The sequence below is a fragment of the Lethenteron reissneri genome, chromosome 28 (assembly GCF_015708825.2).
Source record: "Lethenteron reissneri isolate LAM-NWPU_2019-01 chromosome 28, ASM1570882v1, whole genome shotgun sequence".
Lineage (NCBI taxonomy): Eukaryota > Metazoa > Chordata > Hyperoartia > Petromyzontiformes > Petromyzontidae > Lethenteron > Lethenteron reissneri.
In genome coordinates, this window is record NC_083806.1 from 2,679,786 (window position 1) to 2,700,346 (window position 20,561).

The 20,561-nt window shown below is 48.7% G+C and overlaps 1 protein-coding gene across 1 annotated transcript in view; it reads left to right on the plus strand.

Moving 5' to 3' along the window:
• LOC133348768 (autism susceptibility gene 2 protein homolog) overlaps window positions 1-20,561 on the plus strand; it is a 269,387-nt gene that overhangs the window by 86,747 nt on the left and 162,079 nt on the right. Inside the window, 2 exon segments of the mRNA XM_061561755.1 lie at window positions 6,398-6,502; window positions 12,473-12,508. Of these exon segments, the coding sequence (XP_061417739.1) occupies window positions 6,398-6,502; window positions 12,473-12,508 (141 nt within the window).

Consider the following 20,561-nt stretch of genomic DNA (forward strand, 5'->3'; position numbering starts at 1 on the left):
AGCTCTGTGCTGAGGTTCATAGTCTGAGAACGTGCACTTGCGTGGCGATTTGCCCAAGGAACCATCGGTGCGTGGAATAATATTTTGAACCATTAAACACCGCTCTTGGTAACTCACAATTGCGTGCGTGGCCACGTACGTGAGCGTTGTCGGCAACTCTCAGAATGCTTTGTCGTGGCGGCAGTGCCCGTTTGCGAAGCGCGTCGTGACCGAGCGGGTGCGCCGCTCTCGGCTGCCTCACTGCTCAGCTCGGCCGGTTACCCACCTGCGTCAGGTGACCTGGCCGGCTGTCTGCGCTGTACGTGGACGCACACACAGACAGCATCGTTGAATCTATGAATCAAAATATTTTAACCTTGATAATCCCTTGATGCAGAACATTTTGTTGGCATGGGTGTCGGGTGGTTGCATGTTGGCACTGCATTACGTGCAGCGTCATAACTGCCAGTGCTTTCCCTTCACGTTTAAGTGTGTCATCTGGTACACAATGCAATTATTATTGTCATCGATCTTAAATTTGGAGCTTTCGTGACTGCAGGAATTACTCTTTGGTTCTTTCGGTAAAGTCACGTATAAAGATAAAATAATATATTAAATAATAGCATACGACGTTTCGATTGCAACACAAGCAATCATCATCAGGTATAAATGAAATAGCAACAACAATCTAACCAGAAAACTATAGACAGACATATAAGCAGACAGATATCACCAAGATACATAGAGAGAGAGTAACACATAGGCACAGAGAGGGAGATCGTCTCTGTGGCGAGGCCTTAAATAGACAGAGGGGGGGGCAGGGGCGGAGAGAGGGAGGGGTTGGAGAAAAAATTAACATGTCAATGAGTATGGCGACGCGTGGTCAAGTACGCAAGCTTGAACATTAGGAAAGAGGGAGAAAGAACACACTAAATTAAATAACCTAGCAAAATATCGAAATGTTACGTAATACAACACAGAGAGTCGGTCAACACACAATTAACGCATAGCCTGGTCGATTACGTATTTGTATGCTATTATTTAATTTATTATTTTATCTTTATACGTGACTTTACCGAAAGAACCAAAGAGTATGATTGTCATCGCCAGCCATGATCAATCCGCTGCTGAATGAAGGCCTCCCCAAACCTCCACCACCTCTCATGTTTCTGCGAGGCATAAATCCACCTGGCACCTGCACGCACACTGAATTCATTTTCTCCATTTCCTTGGTGGACGCCCTGTCGGATCCATTCTTGGCTGCCACTCCATTTTCATTTCCAACCTTCATCCCTCATCCCTGCTAGCGACATGTCCTGCCCAGCCTACTTACTTGGCTTAATAGTTTGGATGATTTTAAATAGCTTCAAATCCATTTACACAATCTACTGTCATGTAATGCGGGATCGCAAACATGACGATTCCGCATATTTACCCAGGAAAGCCTTCACCGAGTTTCAAGACTGTTTCAAGAGAGTCCTGCCAAGTTTTGCACAGCAGGGTTCCAAGTTGTTGCTGTGCGATATCCCAATTGAGCGATTCTTCAGCATTGAGATGTTTGTCCAATCCCAGTCGCACTGTTGGGAGAGACAGGGACGGGGGGGGGGGGGGTTTAGCTGTGATGTTCCGTCAGCAGGAGGTATCACTGCTGGGGGGGTCTTGATCTGGACCCCTTCCGGTGCTGTGAATATTCAGAGCCTCTTCATGCCGAGCCGGTCGCTCACTTGAAACCTGGCAGCGTGAGCTCTCTCTTCTGCTGTCGCAGGCTCTTCTGTGAAATATTTGCCGTCGAGTGGGCTGTGCGCAGTAATCGATGTTATCTTAAAGCAAACTCGAAAGAGAGCGTTTCCCATTCTGAGTACCGTGTGTGTGTGTGTGTGTATGTACGTGCGTGCGCCTGCTGTGGGCCTGGCGCGCACACGCGACGTGCGTTCCTTGCTGGCGGCGGCGATGGCTTTATCGCTTATTTCTTTCAGCTGCCGCCTGGGTGGAACGCGCGGCTCGGTTTATCTTGATTCACGGCTCGTAGTGACGGCGAGATGGATATCCGCTTGGACGTTCCGCTCGCATGCCGCGGTACCTGTGGTTCGCGGTGCTAACGCCGCGTGAGTTTTTGCTTCTGGGCGATCTGTAAGTACCGGTGTCTTGCGCTTGTAACTGTCGCAAGCGGCCGTGCCGTCCTTTACCCGCCACTTGTTATTCAGCACTTTGAACATGATTGCGTACGTTTACTCAGGGAAAGCCTCACATAGTCTCAAGACTACTCTTTTTCACGAGGTTCCTGGCAAGTTTTCGCGGGTGAGGAATTTGCAGGTACATTTTCAGTATTGGGATATTTGGCCAATGGCTAATCACGTTGGATGTGTTTTATTGTTTGCTTAGCTATGGGAGGAAACCAGAGAACCCAGATGAAACCCATGCAGGACAGGGGGAGAACTTACAACCTCCACACGCCAAGGGCTGGAGTTGAGAGTTGTCGAACCCAGGCAAGATGTTATCTGCCTCGCCTGGTATACAGGAGGTGGTGGGTTCGATCTCGACTGTGACGCCTGTATATTTGGGGTTTGCACGTTCTCCCCGTGGTCGCGTGGATTTTTTTACAGGTCCTCCGGTTTTTCCCTGCACATTTTAGAAACACGCGTTTAGAGTATTGGGCTTGCAATACATTTCCACATGATAAGCCGCTTCGTTGAGCTATCGTTCAGGTTGCTCCTGAAAAAGACCTATATAGCTCAGTGGACCTTACCTGGTAAATGAACACAGTTTATATAGTTTTTTTAAATAGTTTCATGACAGCGTCTCCCACCATATAGAGAGTGTTAGAGTCCATAAGCAACATCTGCCATACAGGACGGGAGAGTATCCAGCCGTGTGACTCGAGAAAATGCTTGCGAGTTCACACCCTGTTTAGAGAGTTGATTAAGCACATCATTCTTCCGAGGTTTATAAAACCAGCACTGCTTTGTGGGGTAGTCAAGAGTGGTTGTCTTGTGCATAGGCCCATTTCCACACATCGGTATCTGGGATTTCCACCACTGACACTCCAGGGCTATAAACAGGAGATAAGCAATGCGTCAATGCTCATTTCAGTAAAAATTACCTTGACTCACTTTGACGCGAGTTCTTGCAGGTTTTGGCTTCTCGTCAACAATACTCCATACATTTCCATCGGGTCTGGCTTTCAAGCAAGTCACCAAATTTTCCGAAATCTTGTTCCTGTTGCGTATGAGAAGCAGACCGTGCGGTGTAGAAAGCGGCCACGCTGCACATGGAAAATATTTACTTCCGGATCTGATGCCCGATCCCAGGCTCGTGGGCGTCAACGAGAACCCACCGAGAGCCACCGAATGGCAGCGCCAAACTCGCGGCTAACCGAGTAACGGTGAAAAGGGTCGAGTGCGAGGGAGCGGGATCAGGTGCGCAAACGCATCCGAGAGGACGTCCACCGAGGAGACGCGGGGACTCAGCCCGTCATCTTCTCCGGGGTCAATGAAACGGAGTGCCACTTTGATGTGAAGTCGAGAGCGGTTGTCCTATGGACAGACTCGCTCCCGCCATATGAAGTTTTCCACCACGGCCTCAGGGCTCTGAACAAGAAAGCACCACTGCCTCGGTGCTTATTATTATATATGCCGGATTTACCGAGTGTTTTACGTTGCTTTCAAGTCCTTCTGTAGTCACGATCTTCTCGTTTAACCCACGGTGTCGTTCGTGATGTTGAAACGCATCTGCACTGCGGCATAATTTTTATTTGCAGATTATAAATTAGGATAACTTCTCTGGGTGATAAATTAACAAGAGCTTTTCTGGCTGTAGCTAATACATTTCATAGATTGAGTGTGCACTTGATAAAATGATAATTTTACTTTACTGTTGAATACGGTACATCTACACGGTTGTATTTCTTTCATGGCCATGAATGATCACGTTAGCCATTCGTATATTCTCGTACATTCTTTACATTTGTACCAAAGGGGTCTTCTTTGTGTGTTTGCCCAGAGGTCAGCGACTCGCGCGTGCGGGGTTTAAATGTCTCTATTGACTGTGGCAGGCCGCGTTGCGTTCCGCACGAGAGCACGGTTTGCTGCCAAACACACTTATATTTGTACCCTTCTCAGCACACATGCTTTTGCGACCAAGTGTGTTTGGAGAGGGGCTTCCCCCCCCCCTCGCGGTGGCTCACAACGGAGGCTGCTGGGCTCTGTAAGCCATGACGTGTTAGCCAGGGAAACCTCACTGAGTCCCAAGACTTTTTTTATTGAGGCAATGCATGGACCGAATACATCACGTTGTGACGCACGTACACACCCTCAACATAAACTAATCCGGTTATAAAAGGCAGAAAGATTGGAGAACGAACCTACTGCTGCACCAAAGCAGACGGGGGTCCCCACCGAAAGGGGCAGGGGGTAGTTTTTTAAGTAAGGGCGGGGGGGGGGTGATGACAAGGGGAGGGGAGGGATGTAACCCAAACGCACCTGAAATAAATAAAAGAATGATATAATCAAGAATGATATAAGAGTCTGGCTCCCGTGTAAACCATCGGGGTTGTTCTACCCCTTATCCTCGGTTTCTGTCTCCCGACCGTCCGAGTGCCGAGACTTTTTTTTAAGGAAGGTCCTGCCAAGATTTTGCAGTAGGGGATAATGTTGCTGCTGTCTGTGTGTCGGAGTGTTACCACCAGGCCACCGTGCTGCCCATTGTATTGTGGTGTTCCCCCTTGTGCTTTGACGACGAGATTCCTCTCTTGGCCGTGATCGCTTTCTCTAGACCGGCTCTCCTCCCCTCTCAACTCCGGGGCAGAGCCGTCACTCATCTCACGTTCAGTGCACGAGCCACCCAGAGACTCCCTGGACTTGTACATTGTTACACACTGACATTTGTTTCCTCTCTGTGTACTAAATTTAGGGAAAAAATGTTACAAAAAAAACCTCTTGATTGTTGTGTTACGTTTTTTGTTGTTTCACTTGAAACGTACATCGGTGGAATGTCATTTCTACTTTCGTTATTATTGATGCGTCGTTATACAGCTTGTGTTTATTGTATTGCCTTTAATCCACCAAGACTCGATTGTGACAAATTTAAGATTGCCCATTAACTATGACCCATAAATTGGCGGCGATATGAGATTGCCTCACTTACACTGCCTTGTTGCTAATGTGCAACTATCTGCTTTAAACAGTGGGGGAAATTGCTCGTGTTTTATGAGTCTAGGGTGTACAGTTGGAGGTTGTAAATGCTTTATTTGCTGCTGCGAGATAAGATAGCGTGAGACGTAATGTGAAAACGTCGATACCTCCAAGGCAATGGCGCTGCAGCAATTCCCCCGACACGAGCTCTCACGCAGATGCTTTAAATACTCAACACGGTGACGCGGCCCAGCCGTAGCGTTCCCCAATTAATGGCAGCGGTTTGCTGCTCATAAGCAGACGATACGTGCAACTTTAATGAACAGCATCGTTGTCGGCACCACCGCATTGCGGTCTCTGTGCGAACTCGCGATCAGCTGGTCCCAAACGAAGGGCTCCCGTTCTCGCTTCCCGTGTGCTTTTGCACCCTGAAGCGGTGCCCAGAGGCCACTGCCACCCCGCGACCCGCCACATAAACACACTGGCACAATGCACGACAGTGAAAGGCACTTCCTAAGATCCTTCCTAAGGGGAGCGATATCTTGAAATGGAAAAGTTCTGCTGGGATTTTCATAATTACCTCGGATGGCTGGGGTCATCGCGGTGGTCTAATTATCGACCTGTTTCAAGTTGATTTGTGTAACCAGGTGAGAACTCAAGAGACTAGGATAGAGTCTCATTTACATGGGTTGACCCTGGTCATCAAAATGACAAACAAAACAAAGTACAGAGAATGAAACAACTACAAGGCCTGCTCAAGGAGCAAACCATCGGTGGCACTGTTGACCTCGCTTGCCACGCGCCATGGCCAGGTGACACACCAACCTCGCAAGCGAAGGCCGTGAAAGCCGTGAGGGCCTGTGTGGGGTAGCCGTATGCCCACACTAAGCATCTGAAACTCGGTCAGCCGGGGTCCTCCTGCCAACAAGCGGCCAGTCCAGCACAGCTCTCGATTGGTTTCGGAAGCAGAGTTCGGACAAATTACTGAACCAGCAAGCGCCTTACAATCTTTGTAACAGCGGTGCAATATAAATGTGGTTTATTACTCAAATCTAAATCGGAGCAAAAACAATCCCATTGAGATTGAAGCAGAAGACATTGACATGAGCGTTTCACAGCGGGACCAGTGGACATGAGTGCTGTATGTATGTACTTTTTTCACACCGCACGTAGCCAACCGTGCTAATCGGAGGTGCAGGGGGTGCTGTGTGTTGGGGAGTGGGGTGGGCGTTGGGTGCTGGGCAGTGGGCGCTGGGCGACCGTGTCATGAGCGTTTGTCGTTGCTGCAGGTGAAGGCACTCGCGGAGTCGTGCGAGAGGAATGGTGCCGACGAGGCGCTCAGGGGGGACGGCAAGGACGCGCAGCGCAGCTCGTCGCAGGACCGGCAGAGCGACGTAAGTCGCGGACCCGCCGCGCTGCTGGCGCCGCGCGCTGCATTCGCTCCTCACGCGGCTTTCTCTGTTTTATTGACCGGCCCAATGGCTCAGCAGTGGAGTGGGCGGCTCGCAAAAATAAGTTTGTGAGTTTAAATTCTGGTTGGGGGGGTGGCTCAGCCCATCGTACCTCCAAGGACAATAAAATAGAGACTCGCTCCCGAAAAAAAATCTGTAATGTCCACCACTGGCTCAGAGCTGAAATAGGAGGTGAGCACCACCTCAATACTCAATTGTGCAGTAAATCATCTTGTCTTGATTTTTTCAACAATATTTGTGCGTGGTTAAATCCACTGCTAGATTGTTACTAGATCCAGTAATTTCACAGTGGTGTTTCCAGAGTTATTTTTAGTCGGTGGTGAAACCGGCGAAGATTTGTGTTGACATCTCCACAAACACTGCGTGATGGCAGGGGCCTGTTAGGCTCTTGGCTTCTGAATCCCCCCCCCCCCCCCCACGTGTTCTCTTTCATCACAGGGCTTCGGTTTGTCCTGCTAAGCCCAAATCTTTTCCACCAAATCTTCAGATCTCTCCCACAATCATACTGCTTACAATACCCTCCCCCTCTTTGCCTCGAATCACTGCACCAGATTGAATTAAATGATGACGTTACCCGGCTGCTGCTCTATTTAAGACCGGGAGCAACAGGAGAGCTTCACCATTCTTGCCCGATGAAGCTGATTGTAACTACCAGCGAAACGTCGGACTACTCAAATTTAAAAATGCTGTTGATTCTCTCTTCAACACACCGGTGGGCTAAAGAAGTGAATTATTTTGTCCTTTGAAAAACGTGACACATTTTTTACTATTTGGCCGTGTCGGGTGGTGGAGGGTTAACACACATTTATAAATAACGCGATATGACCCAAAAACCTATATTATGAATACTGCTGCCCGCTGACACGACTGCATGCGCCTGCCTTCCTTCGTAGGGATCGCTGAAGCCCTTGGCCTTTATTGTTTGTAACCCGCAGCCACGCGGGCATGCGTGACACTGCCATGGCCATTCGCAGCATTATGCTGGTCAGTGCTCTAATTATGGTGTTTGAAACCTTGCGCTCTATATCAGTGGTTCCCAGCAACTGGACCCATGGATCTCCGTGCACCAATGATGTTTTGCAAAGTAAAAACTAATCCAAGTAACTGACTTAAAATCTTAATTTAAAAGCCAGGAAACCAGTGATTTGTGAAAAATATCTTTATCATTGCACAATGTTCAGGACCGAAATTGCAGTCTTTTGTGAAACAAAACAGTTTCTGTTTGCAGCAGTTCCGCGGAGAGCTTCCAGTGGCCTTGCAGAGCACAGGTTGAGAACTCCCACTCTGCTCGTCGTATGTGCACTTGTGCACGTGCCTGCGGGTTTATGGTACAAGTTATATCCTGAGTGTTCTAGCAAAGGTGGAATATAAGAAGCCATACAGTGCTCAGTGTGAAGCCTGTGTGAGTTTCTTATTAACTTTAATGCATGAGAGATGGCTCAGTGGTAGAGCTCACAAACGGGAGGCTGTGAGTTCCAATCCCGCAGGAATGCTGATGGGCATTAATGTACCGGCCTTAGCACATACTTGCAAACATAATAAGAAGATGAGCTCATATTTGACAAGAATATGATCGAGTGTCAGAGCTGCTACCTTTTCTCACAGCCCAGACCGATCCAAACTGTGCAGTTCACTCCAATAAAATTCAGCCCAGTACAGCTGCCAGATCTCGGCGCAAATCAATGCCTGCTGCCGCCCGAACGCAAGTTCCCCCCCAGCTGTCCGGGTCAAACCCGGGCAGGTGGCGACCGTAGTTGCGAAGCGGTGTCGCGGTTGCATTCAGTTTGTCACGCCGCGCTGTGCGGCGGAGAGGGAGGAGGCCGAGCGTGCGCACGGCACCCGCTGCACGGTATTGCCACCTTGTGGCGGCGCTGCGCCCGGGACACAGCCACGCTTGCGAGCAAAAGCGTTGTTTCGTAAGGCACGTGTTTGTTTTCACGTTGCGTACCGGTGTGGGTTTTGTCGCCACAACGTGGCGCCGATGTTCTCCGCGCGAATTCTACATTCTCCTGCACCAGTATTATCGCCGCACCCTCCGCCCCACAGGTTGATTGCCGTCCAAAAGGGGAAGCGAATGATATTCTCCGTGATATGACAATGTGTACAGACCCGAATTATCACGTGCACCGTTATAACAATTAATAATTTCGTACATTTGTTATTCATGCCGTTTGTATAGCCCAGGCTATCACGAAGGCAACGTGTGTCACATGCATGATCGGCACTAGTTACACAGTAGGGGGCGGTGTTGCTGATGTGTATCTCAATTGAGTGATTTGTGGGTAAATTTGGCAAATATGGAGCATGTGACACCTGCAGAAAATAGCTTAATATTTTTTAATGACATCACCGGAGCTTTTAACGTCTACTGCGAAGCACATGAAGCAGGCTGTGCATATTTAGCAGTTAACAGACCCGCGGTGATAACCAGGGCGGCCTGCCTATGTCGAACCATAAATGTATGCAGCAAACGGCGAACACACATTCCTGCTGTTTGGGCAGGACCAGGAATCTAAGCGCACGCATTGTGCCCTAAACTCAACAGCAATGCTGTGCCGCTTCACGCGTTATTCCTCCGTTCTTGTACGTTGTTTCAATTCGCTTTTTTTTCCTGATTCAGATAATTTCTTCTAATGTGCTTCCTCCATCACAGCTGGAATGTGAGCTGCCTCTTCGCCTAAACCCATCTCCACGTTTCTGCAATTAGCCTCCCCTCGCATAGGCTTTAATGAGCGTGCACATTGTTAGCCACGCCAATCCAAGGCCGTTTCATGGTGTGATATTTAATTACCGCAAACGCGTTATTCAATGCCGTGAAGTGCCACTCACAATTGGCGGCACGTTTGACCATTACCGATAAGGGTTCGGTGGCAAGAGTGGGTTACAAATATGAACGTCATCTCTCACGTTTGACCCTTCTATTACACCCACATTGATATCGTCTTGGTCAGGTTTTTTAACACCAGATGTTTCATTATTCCAATATCATCTGTTGGTGTTGTTGTTTGGCCAAAACACCAGTGACATTATTATTATTATTTAAACACATTGGCTGACCACTGGGTCAGAAGACCAAAATGTGAAGGGGCCTGTAACAAACAGCACTATGAAGCTGTAATGGATAATAGATGATGGGTGGAGCAGTGTAAGGGAAGAAGCAGAAAGAGAAGTCGGTTTGACACGGAGGTTTTTGCGACCAATTTTTAAACCCCACCACCACCCGACAACCAATTAGTTGAGGTTTGTCACGTAAACAAAACGTGCCAATTAGCTTCTATTTCAGCACACCGGTGTGTTGAAGAGTAAACCCACGACATTTACAATTTGAGTGTGATGTTTCGCTGGTAATTAAAGAGAAGTGTTTGTGACATGCAGTATGGTGAGTGATGGGGTGAGTGGGTGAGTTGTTGTGACCTGCAGTGCAGTGATTAAACGCTGTGCATGATACAAAACAACCTGGTAGGACGAGTGGAGGAATCGACGAACGATCGCGGTTTAAACTATGGGTGGAAACCGGAGAACCCAGAGGAAACCCGAGTCAGGAATCGAACGTAGATCCTTCCCGCTGTGAGGCACGAATGTCACAAAGAGAGCGGCGCTCGAAGGCGCACGCGTGGGGTTCACGGTCGGGAGTGAGCCACGTGGCCTGTAGGCCCCCGGAGGGGACCCCCCAGGGTGCACGCGCCGAGAAGCGCAAGGCTCACTGGCCGGGCGCCAGTGAGCCGTGCTGCACGTGGCCTGGACCCCAGTGCTGGGGAGGCAGCAGAGGGTCGCTGGATCGCACTCGCTCATGAAACGCCCTCCCCCTGGACATTCAGGTCACCATTTCCTGGCTTGCCAGGGTGTGATTGCAGTACAGCAAGTGGGTTCATTTCCATATGTATGAGGATTGAGCGTTGCCCCCGTCTCACACGTGGGCCAGGTAGCCCATTTCCTCCCAAAAATTATAAACACTCGTTTATGGAGTTGGCCAAATCACATCCCAGTGAAGGATCATAGAGCTTGGGCGATCGTTGACAACAACTGTTTCTGCCTTTCCCGCCTGTCTACGGTTTCCCACGTATCCGTGCACTACACAGTGCACGTTGCAAAACTCTGCAGCGCACTGATCTACAATCTACAGGAAAAAAACGTTTTTAAAATGTAAAACGTATTATTAATGCAAAGTAGCTCCCGGCTTATACAGGTTTTCCCAAGCTTCGCGTTTGTATCTCGACGGAAGAAAATAACTCGTGGGCGGTGTGAACAGTGACGTGACGCACTCGGAGCTTGCAGTGGGAGCAGTGAGTGCTTGCGCAGTCCGCCGGGGACGCCGATGAAAGACACGTGCAGCCTTGAACCTGCATTACAGCACTCTCGGTCCGTGTGGGATGTAATGAACAGACCCTGCAGGAAATTGAAAGGGCCCTTTCCGATTCCAATTTAATGCAGCCTTTGTGTAATAGCCCCAGAGCAGGAAATGCATCGCCGTGCCCGTGTCCCCGAAGCTCAAGGCGGCTATTACGCCTGCCTCGTTCTCCCGCTGCTTGGCTCTCAGCCGGGGGTTAATGTCGGTCCTCGTAGCTTCCTCCTTGGTAGTGCAGCCCTCTTAAACGCGAGGAGGTGGAGAATAGTGGCTCGCCAGCTGTGACGAGGTCGTCGCCAGGGCCAGCCGCTGGCGCTGAGGCCACGGGGTTCATGCGAGTGCTCTGAACCCCGCTGCGAGGCATCGGTGCGGAGACCGTCACAGTGAGCGGTGACGACTCCTCCTCCTCCAGCCCTGATGAGCAAAATCCACTGGTGGGGATGACGCGTTCCTACGGTAGGGGCGAGTATCTCCATAGGACGACCACTGTTGACTTCCCACAAAGTGGTGCTCACTTTACCGACCCAGAAGGATGATGGGCTCGGGAAAACCGTGGACCGATAGCGAGCTGCTCGCTCCGCCGCGGAGCCCGAGACGAACGTCAGTACAGCGCTCTGTTGCGATTCTCGTGGTGCGACATTAATTGAAAGGATTAAGCGATGTGTTTGCTCAATGTTTAATGAAAATAAGCAAAAGATTATAATTACAAATACACTGCGTAATAATGAGAGGCGATCCTTTAAACTGGTTATGCAAATGTAAAACCAATGAAGCCTCGAACAAATCGTATTTGCCGATGTAAAAATGTTTGCAGATTTAAAAAATCCCTTTCTGTACAAAAGAAAGCAGTGAGCACACACTTTCCCATCCGTCAACACACGTTGCTCGCTGTTGATGATTGTGCAAACCCCGCACGTGTCACCGCGTACACACCCTGGTGGATGGCAGGGTTCAGTGAATGGCCTTGAATGCACTGATGGTTGAGGTTTCACTTGGTAGGATGTCTGCAATATACAGGGTGTTTCAAAAAGATGGACCCGATTTGAATTCGCTATATCTTTGAAATTGGGTCCATAGTCTAGCGGTGAAATGCAGAAGAGCATTCAAGCTGGTATTTTGTTTTACCGGATGAGATCTTAAGAAACGAGGAGAGTTTAATTTGCAAGTGTGGCTGACGTGGGTTATGAAAAATGATTAAAAAAAACAATTGAATAAAGTATAACGATAATAAAGCAAAACAAGTCCGTGCAAAAAACAACCGAATAGAAATGGGAACAAAAGACAACCAAATTGAAATCAGAACACATCTCCGTTTTATAACCCCGAGAAAGTGACCTTCCAACAAAATAATTTATATTTTACCGACCATGGAAAGGATGATGGGCTGAGTTAACCCCCAACCAGGATTGTGAACTCGCAACCTTCCAGTTGGCAGCCGCTCGCTCTCTACCGCTGACCCACCACGCCCGCCAACGGGGTCCTCTGTAACTACACTCCTGCGTTGGTTGGCACGTGTGTTTCATAAATGTCTTTGTGTATCTTTTCAGATCTCCACACATTCGGGCTCTGGAAGAGGCTACATCGTGAGTACCTCGTTTACACGATTGATTTGTTGTTGCCTTAATTGAACGTTTTACTTGCGGAGTGAATAATAATCACAGTGACAAAGTTGGCCATCGGTGTTGCTAATTCGCTTGGCCTGGGAACGAGGCCACAGCCACGCGGAACGAACGGCAGGTGGCAGTGTTGTCAAATTTTCGAGACGCTGGGCAAATCCACCCAGTGTTGTTTGAGCCCAATTCTCTACACCCAGCGGGGGGGGGGGGGGGGGGGAGAACCGCCGCTGCGTTTCTCTGAACCAACGTTAAAGAGTCGTGCACCAAATCCTGCAAATCTGCTGCTCGAATTAACAGGTTCTCTCCTAATGCCACAGATCCCTTCCTAAGCCATTGCCAATGGCACCGGCTCATAACCAAACACTAACACTTGAACTCGACCCACAATTGAGTTGTAAAATGTGAACGGAAATCTTCATGTAGGCAGCTGTACGCACCCCGGTGCATTCATCTCTTTTGTGCACGTGATGCTTCAAGGGAGTGGTGTGGTTGGTTCTACGCCCGGCCGCATTTGTCTCCCCGATGTGTAAACATCTGTGCATGCTCACACTTTACCCACCACACTGTGTTTGGTAAGTACACCTGCAATGCTGTGTGACAGAGTACACCGAGATGAAAAATATCCTCACACAAATGTAAATGTACGTTTTAATTGAAGACGCGGCTAGCACATTGTAATTGTGTGACTTCGATGTTCACTGTGTTCAAAGTATGGCAGTTGTTTTAAAACTTACTTTGCCGCTTAAAAGTGTTAACAAAATGTGAATTTTTTGACATCCCAAAGCGGTGTTTTTTTTTCGTTGGTGTTAACGGAGCGGAGTATAACGGTAATTGGTGTGCGCTGGTTAAATACTTAATTATCAGCTAATTGCACAGCTGACAAAGCGTGTAATGACAAGAGACATTATTTTTAAGAACTTAACAGAGGCATAGAGGGGTCAGTTCATCGAGGAGGTGGGAGGAGTCGATTTAGCAAAGAAGCGGTTCGTTTGCTGTGTTATTTGTCGAATCACACCAAGTCAGAATGTTGGTTGTGTGAGTGATATGGTATGTAGTTGCTTCATGCAGCATTGTCTCTACTTACTGTAGCTCCTGCAGCAGCAGCACTCACTGTGCGCTAACAGGACAAGGCGCAGCCCCGCAGTTGGCTCGCTTGCTCGTGCCATTGCCGGCGGAAGGGCCTCGTGCGTATTTGGCCTACTTTTCCACGCTGACCAGACGTCTTGGTTCAACGCATGAAAAGCTCCGGACCGGTTTCGAACATTCAGTGTCTCATTGGCAGAGTCGAGCTTTGCTTGAAACAATCCTGGTGAACTTTCAGATGTTTATAGGTATGGGCCCTCTCTGTTGGACATGGGTTCTAGTTCGATGCAAAACTAGAAATGACAAATTTTGTGTTAAAGGGCAATAAAAAGCGCCTGAATGCATGCAAAAATTCTAGCTGGAGTTAAGTGAGCCGCAAGGAAATTGGTAGGACTTCTGTTGGGGAAATATCAGCATTCCGTACCCTGCGGAGATAATGAGGGGCCTTAGCTTCAGGGTTGTTAGGCTATGCCTGCCTTAAGCGGAATGGTATTTTAAACCCCATCTCACATTTTAAAATTCTGGGTAGCAATGGCCAGAAAACTTACGAGTAGATTTTCCTCCATATACTTTGTGGGAATAATTTATAGCACGATAAACAAACAAAAATAAGCAATAATTTGCTTTCCACTTTCAAAAGCCCAACAAACCCCAACGTGCTGACAAGCCCATGGGCAAGTTGGCAGGATGATCGTGGACACATTCCTGCCACTTATCAGCTGCAAAGCTGTGGTCATTCCAAAGGAATGCCATTAATTGCTGCAAGATGCGTGGGAAAAGCAACATGTGCTGTGTGTGGGGCCATATTCCAGCTGTGGCCTTTGACAGGCCCTCTCCGACCAGTGAGCAGCGCCCATCGAGAAGATAGCACGTTATCTCGCGTACACAGAACGAGCCCTTTGCCTTACAAGCTGGCTGGCTCTGTCGCGCTGCGCCCCCCAGATAAGGAGCGCTCTTTCAAAAGAAGTCTCCGTCAACAAATACTGCGTGGTGCTCAAGGCCACCGAGACATTCTGATTCGCTTCTCGTTCTGATGTGCAGGGCCTTTGTGTTTAAATGTGTCCACTCAGTTGTGCTTTTGCTTTAGTAGTGTGATTATTGCTCTTATAATTGGATGGTAATGTGCACTTGTGCCTTCCAGCAAGAGAGCCCTGGGTTTAATTCCTGCTTGGGTGACGGTCTGTTTGGAGTTTGCATAAACTGCCCCTATTCTCTCGCTCGTTCTGCATTGTTCCCCGGTTTCCTTCCGTAGTTAAAAAAAAAACCCTCGCACACAATGAAAATGGTGTTTGCGAAATATCCCAATGTTGAAATATTACCTTAAATATACAAAATTGGGATTACACGTAGCAATATCACCCCGTACTGCGACAACTGGCAGCATCCTCCCGAAGAAAAGTTGTGAGACTCGGCGAGGCTTTCCTGGTGCAAACAAGCGTGGTAATAATAGTCGTAGTAACGTAAATCTCTCGTGATGTCACAATACGCCTCGCTACTTTGCGGAGTGACACGTGCCACAATCCGTTCGGGCTATGGTGCTCAGAGTTGCGACGTGAGGCGGTCGTGTTTTTATTGCCTCATTTTGTGTGGTCCAGCGGAGAATGTTAACTCATCGGAGGATTAGCCTGGCCATGGGATTGTGGTCATTCCTCCTCATCCCAAGTGGTTCTAAGATCTCTTATGGTCACACTGATAGGGCCATCAATGTGGGTGGCGATTGCGTTTGCAGCCTCTCCCATTTTATCAACACATACCCTTTCCGATTGGTGTTTTGCGTCACACAGTTTCAGGTAATTTCCTGCTCATATGATCATCGAGGCGGTGCTCATTTCCCATTTACAGCCCTGAGCCAGTGGTGGAAATTCCACATTCCTATGACGGGGATGAGTTTTTACACCAGATAAGCACTCTTCACTTCTCCCACACAAAGTGGTATTTATTTTATCGACCGATCCCCCCCAACCAGGATTTTAACTCGAATCCTTCTGATTGTGAGCCGCTGGCTGTCCTGCTGAGCCACCTGGCCGGATTGCACAGGAGCACCTAATAATAAACATTACCTTTGTTTTGTTGAGCGTAATTCGAAGGCAGAAGGGAATACTGCTGCTGCTGCTGCTTCGTCTGCCGCTCAGCGCTACCTTTGGACAGAAGCGCCGCTTGCCTCGCTGATGAGGGCCCCTGTGTGCCGGAAGAAGATCTGGGGGTGGCAGCTTGAGGGGAGGCTGCGGAGGGAGCGGTTGGCAGGTGACGGGCCGCGGGATGCGCGTGGCACGGCTCGCTCTGGCAGCCGCCGTGGACGCGCGCCAGCGGAATGGCGCTGGCGGCTACGGCAGGAGGGGTGTAGGTGCCGATAAAAACCGCTCGGGGCAGGAGCGCTGCCGCTGACAGCTGAAGGTTATGGGAGGAGAAGAGATAGCGGCGGGCTGCAGGTGGCCTAGGGGACCTGCTGATGGTAAAGGGCAGAGAAACACTGAATAGCTCGGGGCTAACCTTGAGTGCCATGAATCATTGATGCGCATCTTCTCATTTTCTCGGCTTGTGTTATTCCCAGATTTACACCGAGACCCTCCCACCTTCAACCTTTCACCCAATACCCTCGTCACGTGACGACACACACACACACGATTGCTCCTGGTAGTTTGCATGTGTGCGGGTGTCCTTGTTTGTAGCGTAGCGAGAGGTGGTGCAGTAATTAACTCATTACGCTACGAACCTGATGACCTGGGTTCGATTCCAGCATCGGTGATAAATGTCTGAAATGGTCCTGGACTTCTCCTAGGTCTGCTCAGCATGACTCTGGCACCTGTATATTTGGAGCTTGCATGTTCTCCCCGTGGTCACGTGGATTTTTTTCTGGGTCCTCTGGTTTTTCCCTCGACATTTAGAATCAACATCCGCTTATAGAGTATTTGGCTGCTGCATTACATTAAAACGTGATGAGCCACTTCTTTGAGCTATCCTTTTTGACCAGGTCGCTTCTGAAGAAGAGCTATACAGCTCAGTGGGCCTCAGTTTTTGTTTAAGTACTTTATGCGATTTATAAACATCAACATTGATTAGATGAAGAGTAGTGCTGGTCACCTGGCCCTTCATGTGCTGTGTTGGCCTTCATAGGTGCTCCTCGCTCGCATCGCTGAGTCCACAAAGCCTTGTGTCTTTGTCCTTGCACGTGGCTTGCGTGTTTGTGGGAAACTCATTCGTAGAACAACTAATGTTAACATCTCCCTCCACACACAGTGGTGCCTATTTTATTGGCCCCGGAGGGATGATGGGCTGAGTCACAACCCCCCGACAGGGATTTGAACTCGCGACTTTCTGATTGGTAGCCGCTCGCTCTACCACCGAGCCACGCGGCCAGATGTTGGTTTGTCGCGATTGCAACGGTCAACGTCGCACCAGCGTTGGGAGCAGGCCTTCCGTATTACTTTCATATTGCTTTGCGTGAAAATATATGTACATGTAACATGTGGCAATGTTTTACAATGTTGCAATTGGGCCCATAAAAATGCAAAATTAAATTTAAACTTTGCTGGAGACAATTACGCTGTGTTTATAATTTAGGTGTTTAAATACAATATTTCCAAAAGTTTATGAAACGCAATATGAAGGTTACTTAGTCTACAAAATTGGCGATATGTTGGCAATGTTCCAAGATTGTTGGAAAATCTCCAATTTTCAAAATTGCACTACATTTATAAAATTAGTAAAATTGCCAAAGTTTTTTTTATATATATGTCAAAGGCAATTTTCAATATAATTTCATATAATTTATCGTGAGCGCACGTTCCTTGCAAAGTCAATGCTTTTATACAATTTGACTCAGACGTGTGTACAGCGGCAGGAGAAAGCCACGCACGTGGGCCCCGCCCTCGTGAGCACGGTGAGCCGGAGCACGCGGCGGACCCAACGCTCGCCTCCGTCTCACAGGCGCTCGTGCAGAAGTGAAACGCAGCATATCCCGACTTTGCTTGGAGCGTTCACAGAAGCAGCCACGGGGTTAACGCAAACATTAACTCCTATTTGCACTTCCACCAAGTGTGAAAATGTGTGTCTGCGTCCGGAGATAATTTGAAGCACTTTATGTATGCTTTGTGAGCATTTATATTTTCACGTGGAGGGACAGATAGAAGACAGTGTCTGCTTATTTATTTTGTTACTTATATTCTCCAGAACGTGAATGATTATTCTGTCTTGTGTATTATAGAGTTGTGTTGAATTAGAACCCATATCTAACAGAGGACACTTGCCTATAAACATCCGGCAGTTCACCAGTATTGCTACAAGTAAGTCTCACTGCTGATGAGACAGTCAATGTTGAAACCAGTCCAGAGTTTGTGTCGAACTAATGCTGATGAAATAATGCACTCCCAGAATGTCATATTTCTGATGGGACGTGTAAAAAAATATTTGAATGTGTTACGTAGAGGAGTTTCTTGTTGCGGCTCAAGGGACGCCCCCCACACCCCCCACGGCCCCAACGGCCCTTTCGTCAAGTCTCCTCGAGGTGCCGAGCGGCCTTCCGACTGGCAGCTCACTCCGCTCACCGCAACTCCGCTCAGCGCAGCTCCGCTCAGTCCCGCCGTGCAGCCGAAGGGCCAGCCTCACTATTCGTTACCCTCCTCCCCATCCTCGTCGGAGAGACGGGGCCAGCCAGACATGACGTCTCCACCGTCGTTAATTACCCACCTACCACCGCGGGCGTTTACCGTGACCGCGCTGTGATTGGTTAATTTTAAACGCAGTTGTTGAGCAAAGGCCCAAAACTTCAAGCTGCCCAGCAACAAACAGCACTCGGAGACGATGGAAGGGAATTCCAGAGTGGTGCAGCACGAGGGAAGAAACGTAAAGAGAAGCGTCGTGACCTGCGGTGTTGGTGGCTGAGCGCAGTGTGGGTGAGGAGACGGTGTGACCCGGTATCGTAACGCGGGAGCCTCCCGAGAGAGAGGAGCGACGGCTAAACGTGGACGGTCTTCATTGTGCCGCTATCCACGAGGGCTCTCCGTGTAAAGTCATTCTATCCGGCCCGGTGCTGGCTAAGCAGTGGAGTGGGTGGCTCTCAATCGGAAGGTTGCAAGTTCAAATTCTAGTTGGGGGTGGCTCAGCCCATCATCCCTCTGTGGTCCATACATTGAGTACCACTTTGTGGGGAAGTCGGCAGCGGTTCTCCTTTGAACAAGACTCACCCCGTCATAGAAATGAGGAGTTTCCACCACTGGCTCAGGACTTAAAACAAGAAATAAGCACTGCTTCAATGCTCATTTGAGCCGGAAATCAATCTGAGGTTGATAGTTGGCTTACCTTCGAGATCTCGATGACTTGTAACATCCTAGTGTCTTTGTTCCTTAGAGTTTTTCTATGCAACTAAAATATTAACTTTTTTTATTTAAACGTGGTTGTTATGTTTCTGTAATGAATCCCAATAATAGTCCTGGCAATGACAATGTCAAGGCACACCTTTTACACCTGTCTGCCATGAAAATTAAAACAAAATATGATAGTTAACTTCATCACGTAGGCTTTTGCACAGCCAAACAAATGAAGTGTCGTGCGTGCAAGCAATTACAGCGTCAATTATTAAGCAAATATAAATCGGAGCAAAAAATTCCAAATGGACATCAGAGAAATTCCGGAATGGCAGACCGCCGAACCACCACGGAAGGAGCGACTCAGAAATCAAATCTGGCGCTGGGGAGGAGAGAAGGCACAGAGAAATCTGAGACGGTCGTCATTTTGCAGCAACTTGCATCGTGGGAGATTAGCGCGGTGCAGCGCAGTCGTTTCCGCGTCGGCGCTGCATTTTAATGACGCGGTTAAAATGCAGTAAATAATGGGGGGGCGCCGTGGGCTTATCGGACCTCGCAGAGATACAGCTGCAGGCGGCATGCACAGGGGGCCGCAGAGATTAAGTCTGTCTGCGGTTGAGAGATGAATTAAATAGTGCGCCCGTCAGCCTCTTGTGGCAGAAGATGTAATTTCAAAAATTAATGTCGCAGCATGTTGGACTCGGGTTTGGTCTGTCCCCACCAGAGCGTCGCGCAGCACCTGAAAGGCTTCCCTTCTCTCCACGGCTCGCCGCGGCGTGCTTTGTTTCGCAACGCCACGCAGTAACACATTCCGCCAAGAGGCACGGATTCCACCACGTTCACTGCAACGTTCAAAACAGTCCCGGAGTGAAATCGCCAGGCTGAGTCGTAATGATTCATTGCACGGCAGATCGTCGCAGTAGTAATGCTCGTCGTACCTCACGGCAAGCAGCGCCTTTGTTTGATTCCCTATTCAGGTGTCTTCCTGTGTGGAGTTTGTACGATATTCTCCTTGTCCATGTAAAACAAAATTGGGCACTACACTAGATGTCTACTGCACGAGTTGAATATTCCTCTACGTGTCGCGTTACCGTGTGGCGACCAATATCTATCGCAATTAGTTTGACGCGTACAAATAATTTAGTGTCACTTTGGAGAATATAAGTAACACAATAATACATTACATGCTTTGCACAATGATGCTTTCTGATTTTTTTTACGTGTTATCATCTGTTTACAGCCCTGAGCCAGTTGCTTTACGTAGTCCCAATTGAGTAAGTAGCAGGGAGGTTTTAAGCATTTGGACGTTTGGCCAATACCGCTTCGAGTGTTTGTTTTTTCACGCATCTGCGGTACCAACTGGTTACGTGGCTCTCCTGCGTGCGCCTCCGAGTTATTCCTTCAAGTCGTTCCCGCTGTGGCACAGGGCACCTTTAGCCCGTTATTGTCTCATCGTTAGAATTGATGAAAATGCTGTGGTCTGTGCAGGAAACAGAACAACAGAACAAGGGGAGGGAGGGATTATCAGAATCTGCTTTATCTTCGTTGCCAATTCAGCCTTGCAGCTCAAGATTAGGTTAAGCTGATGGAGACTAAAGACAACAACAGGCTTTCACTTACAGATGTGGGCCTGG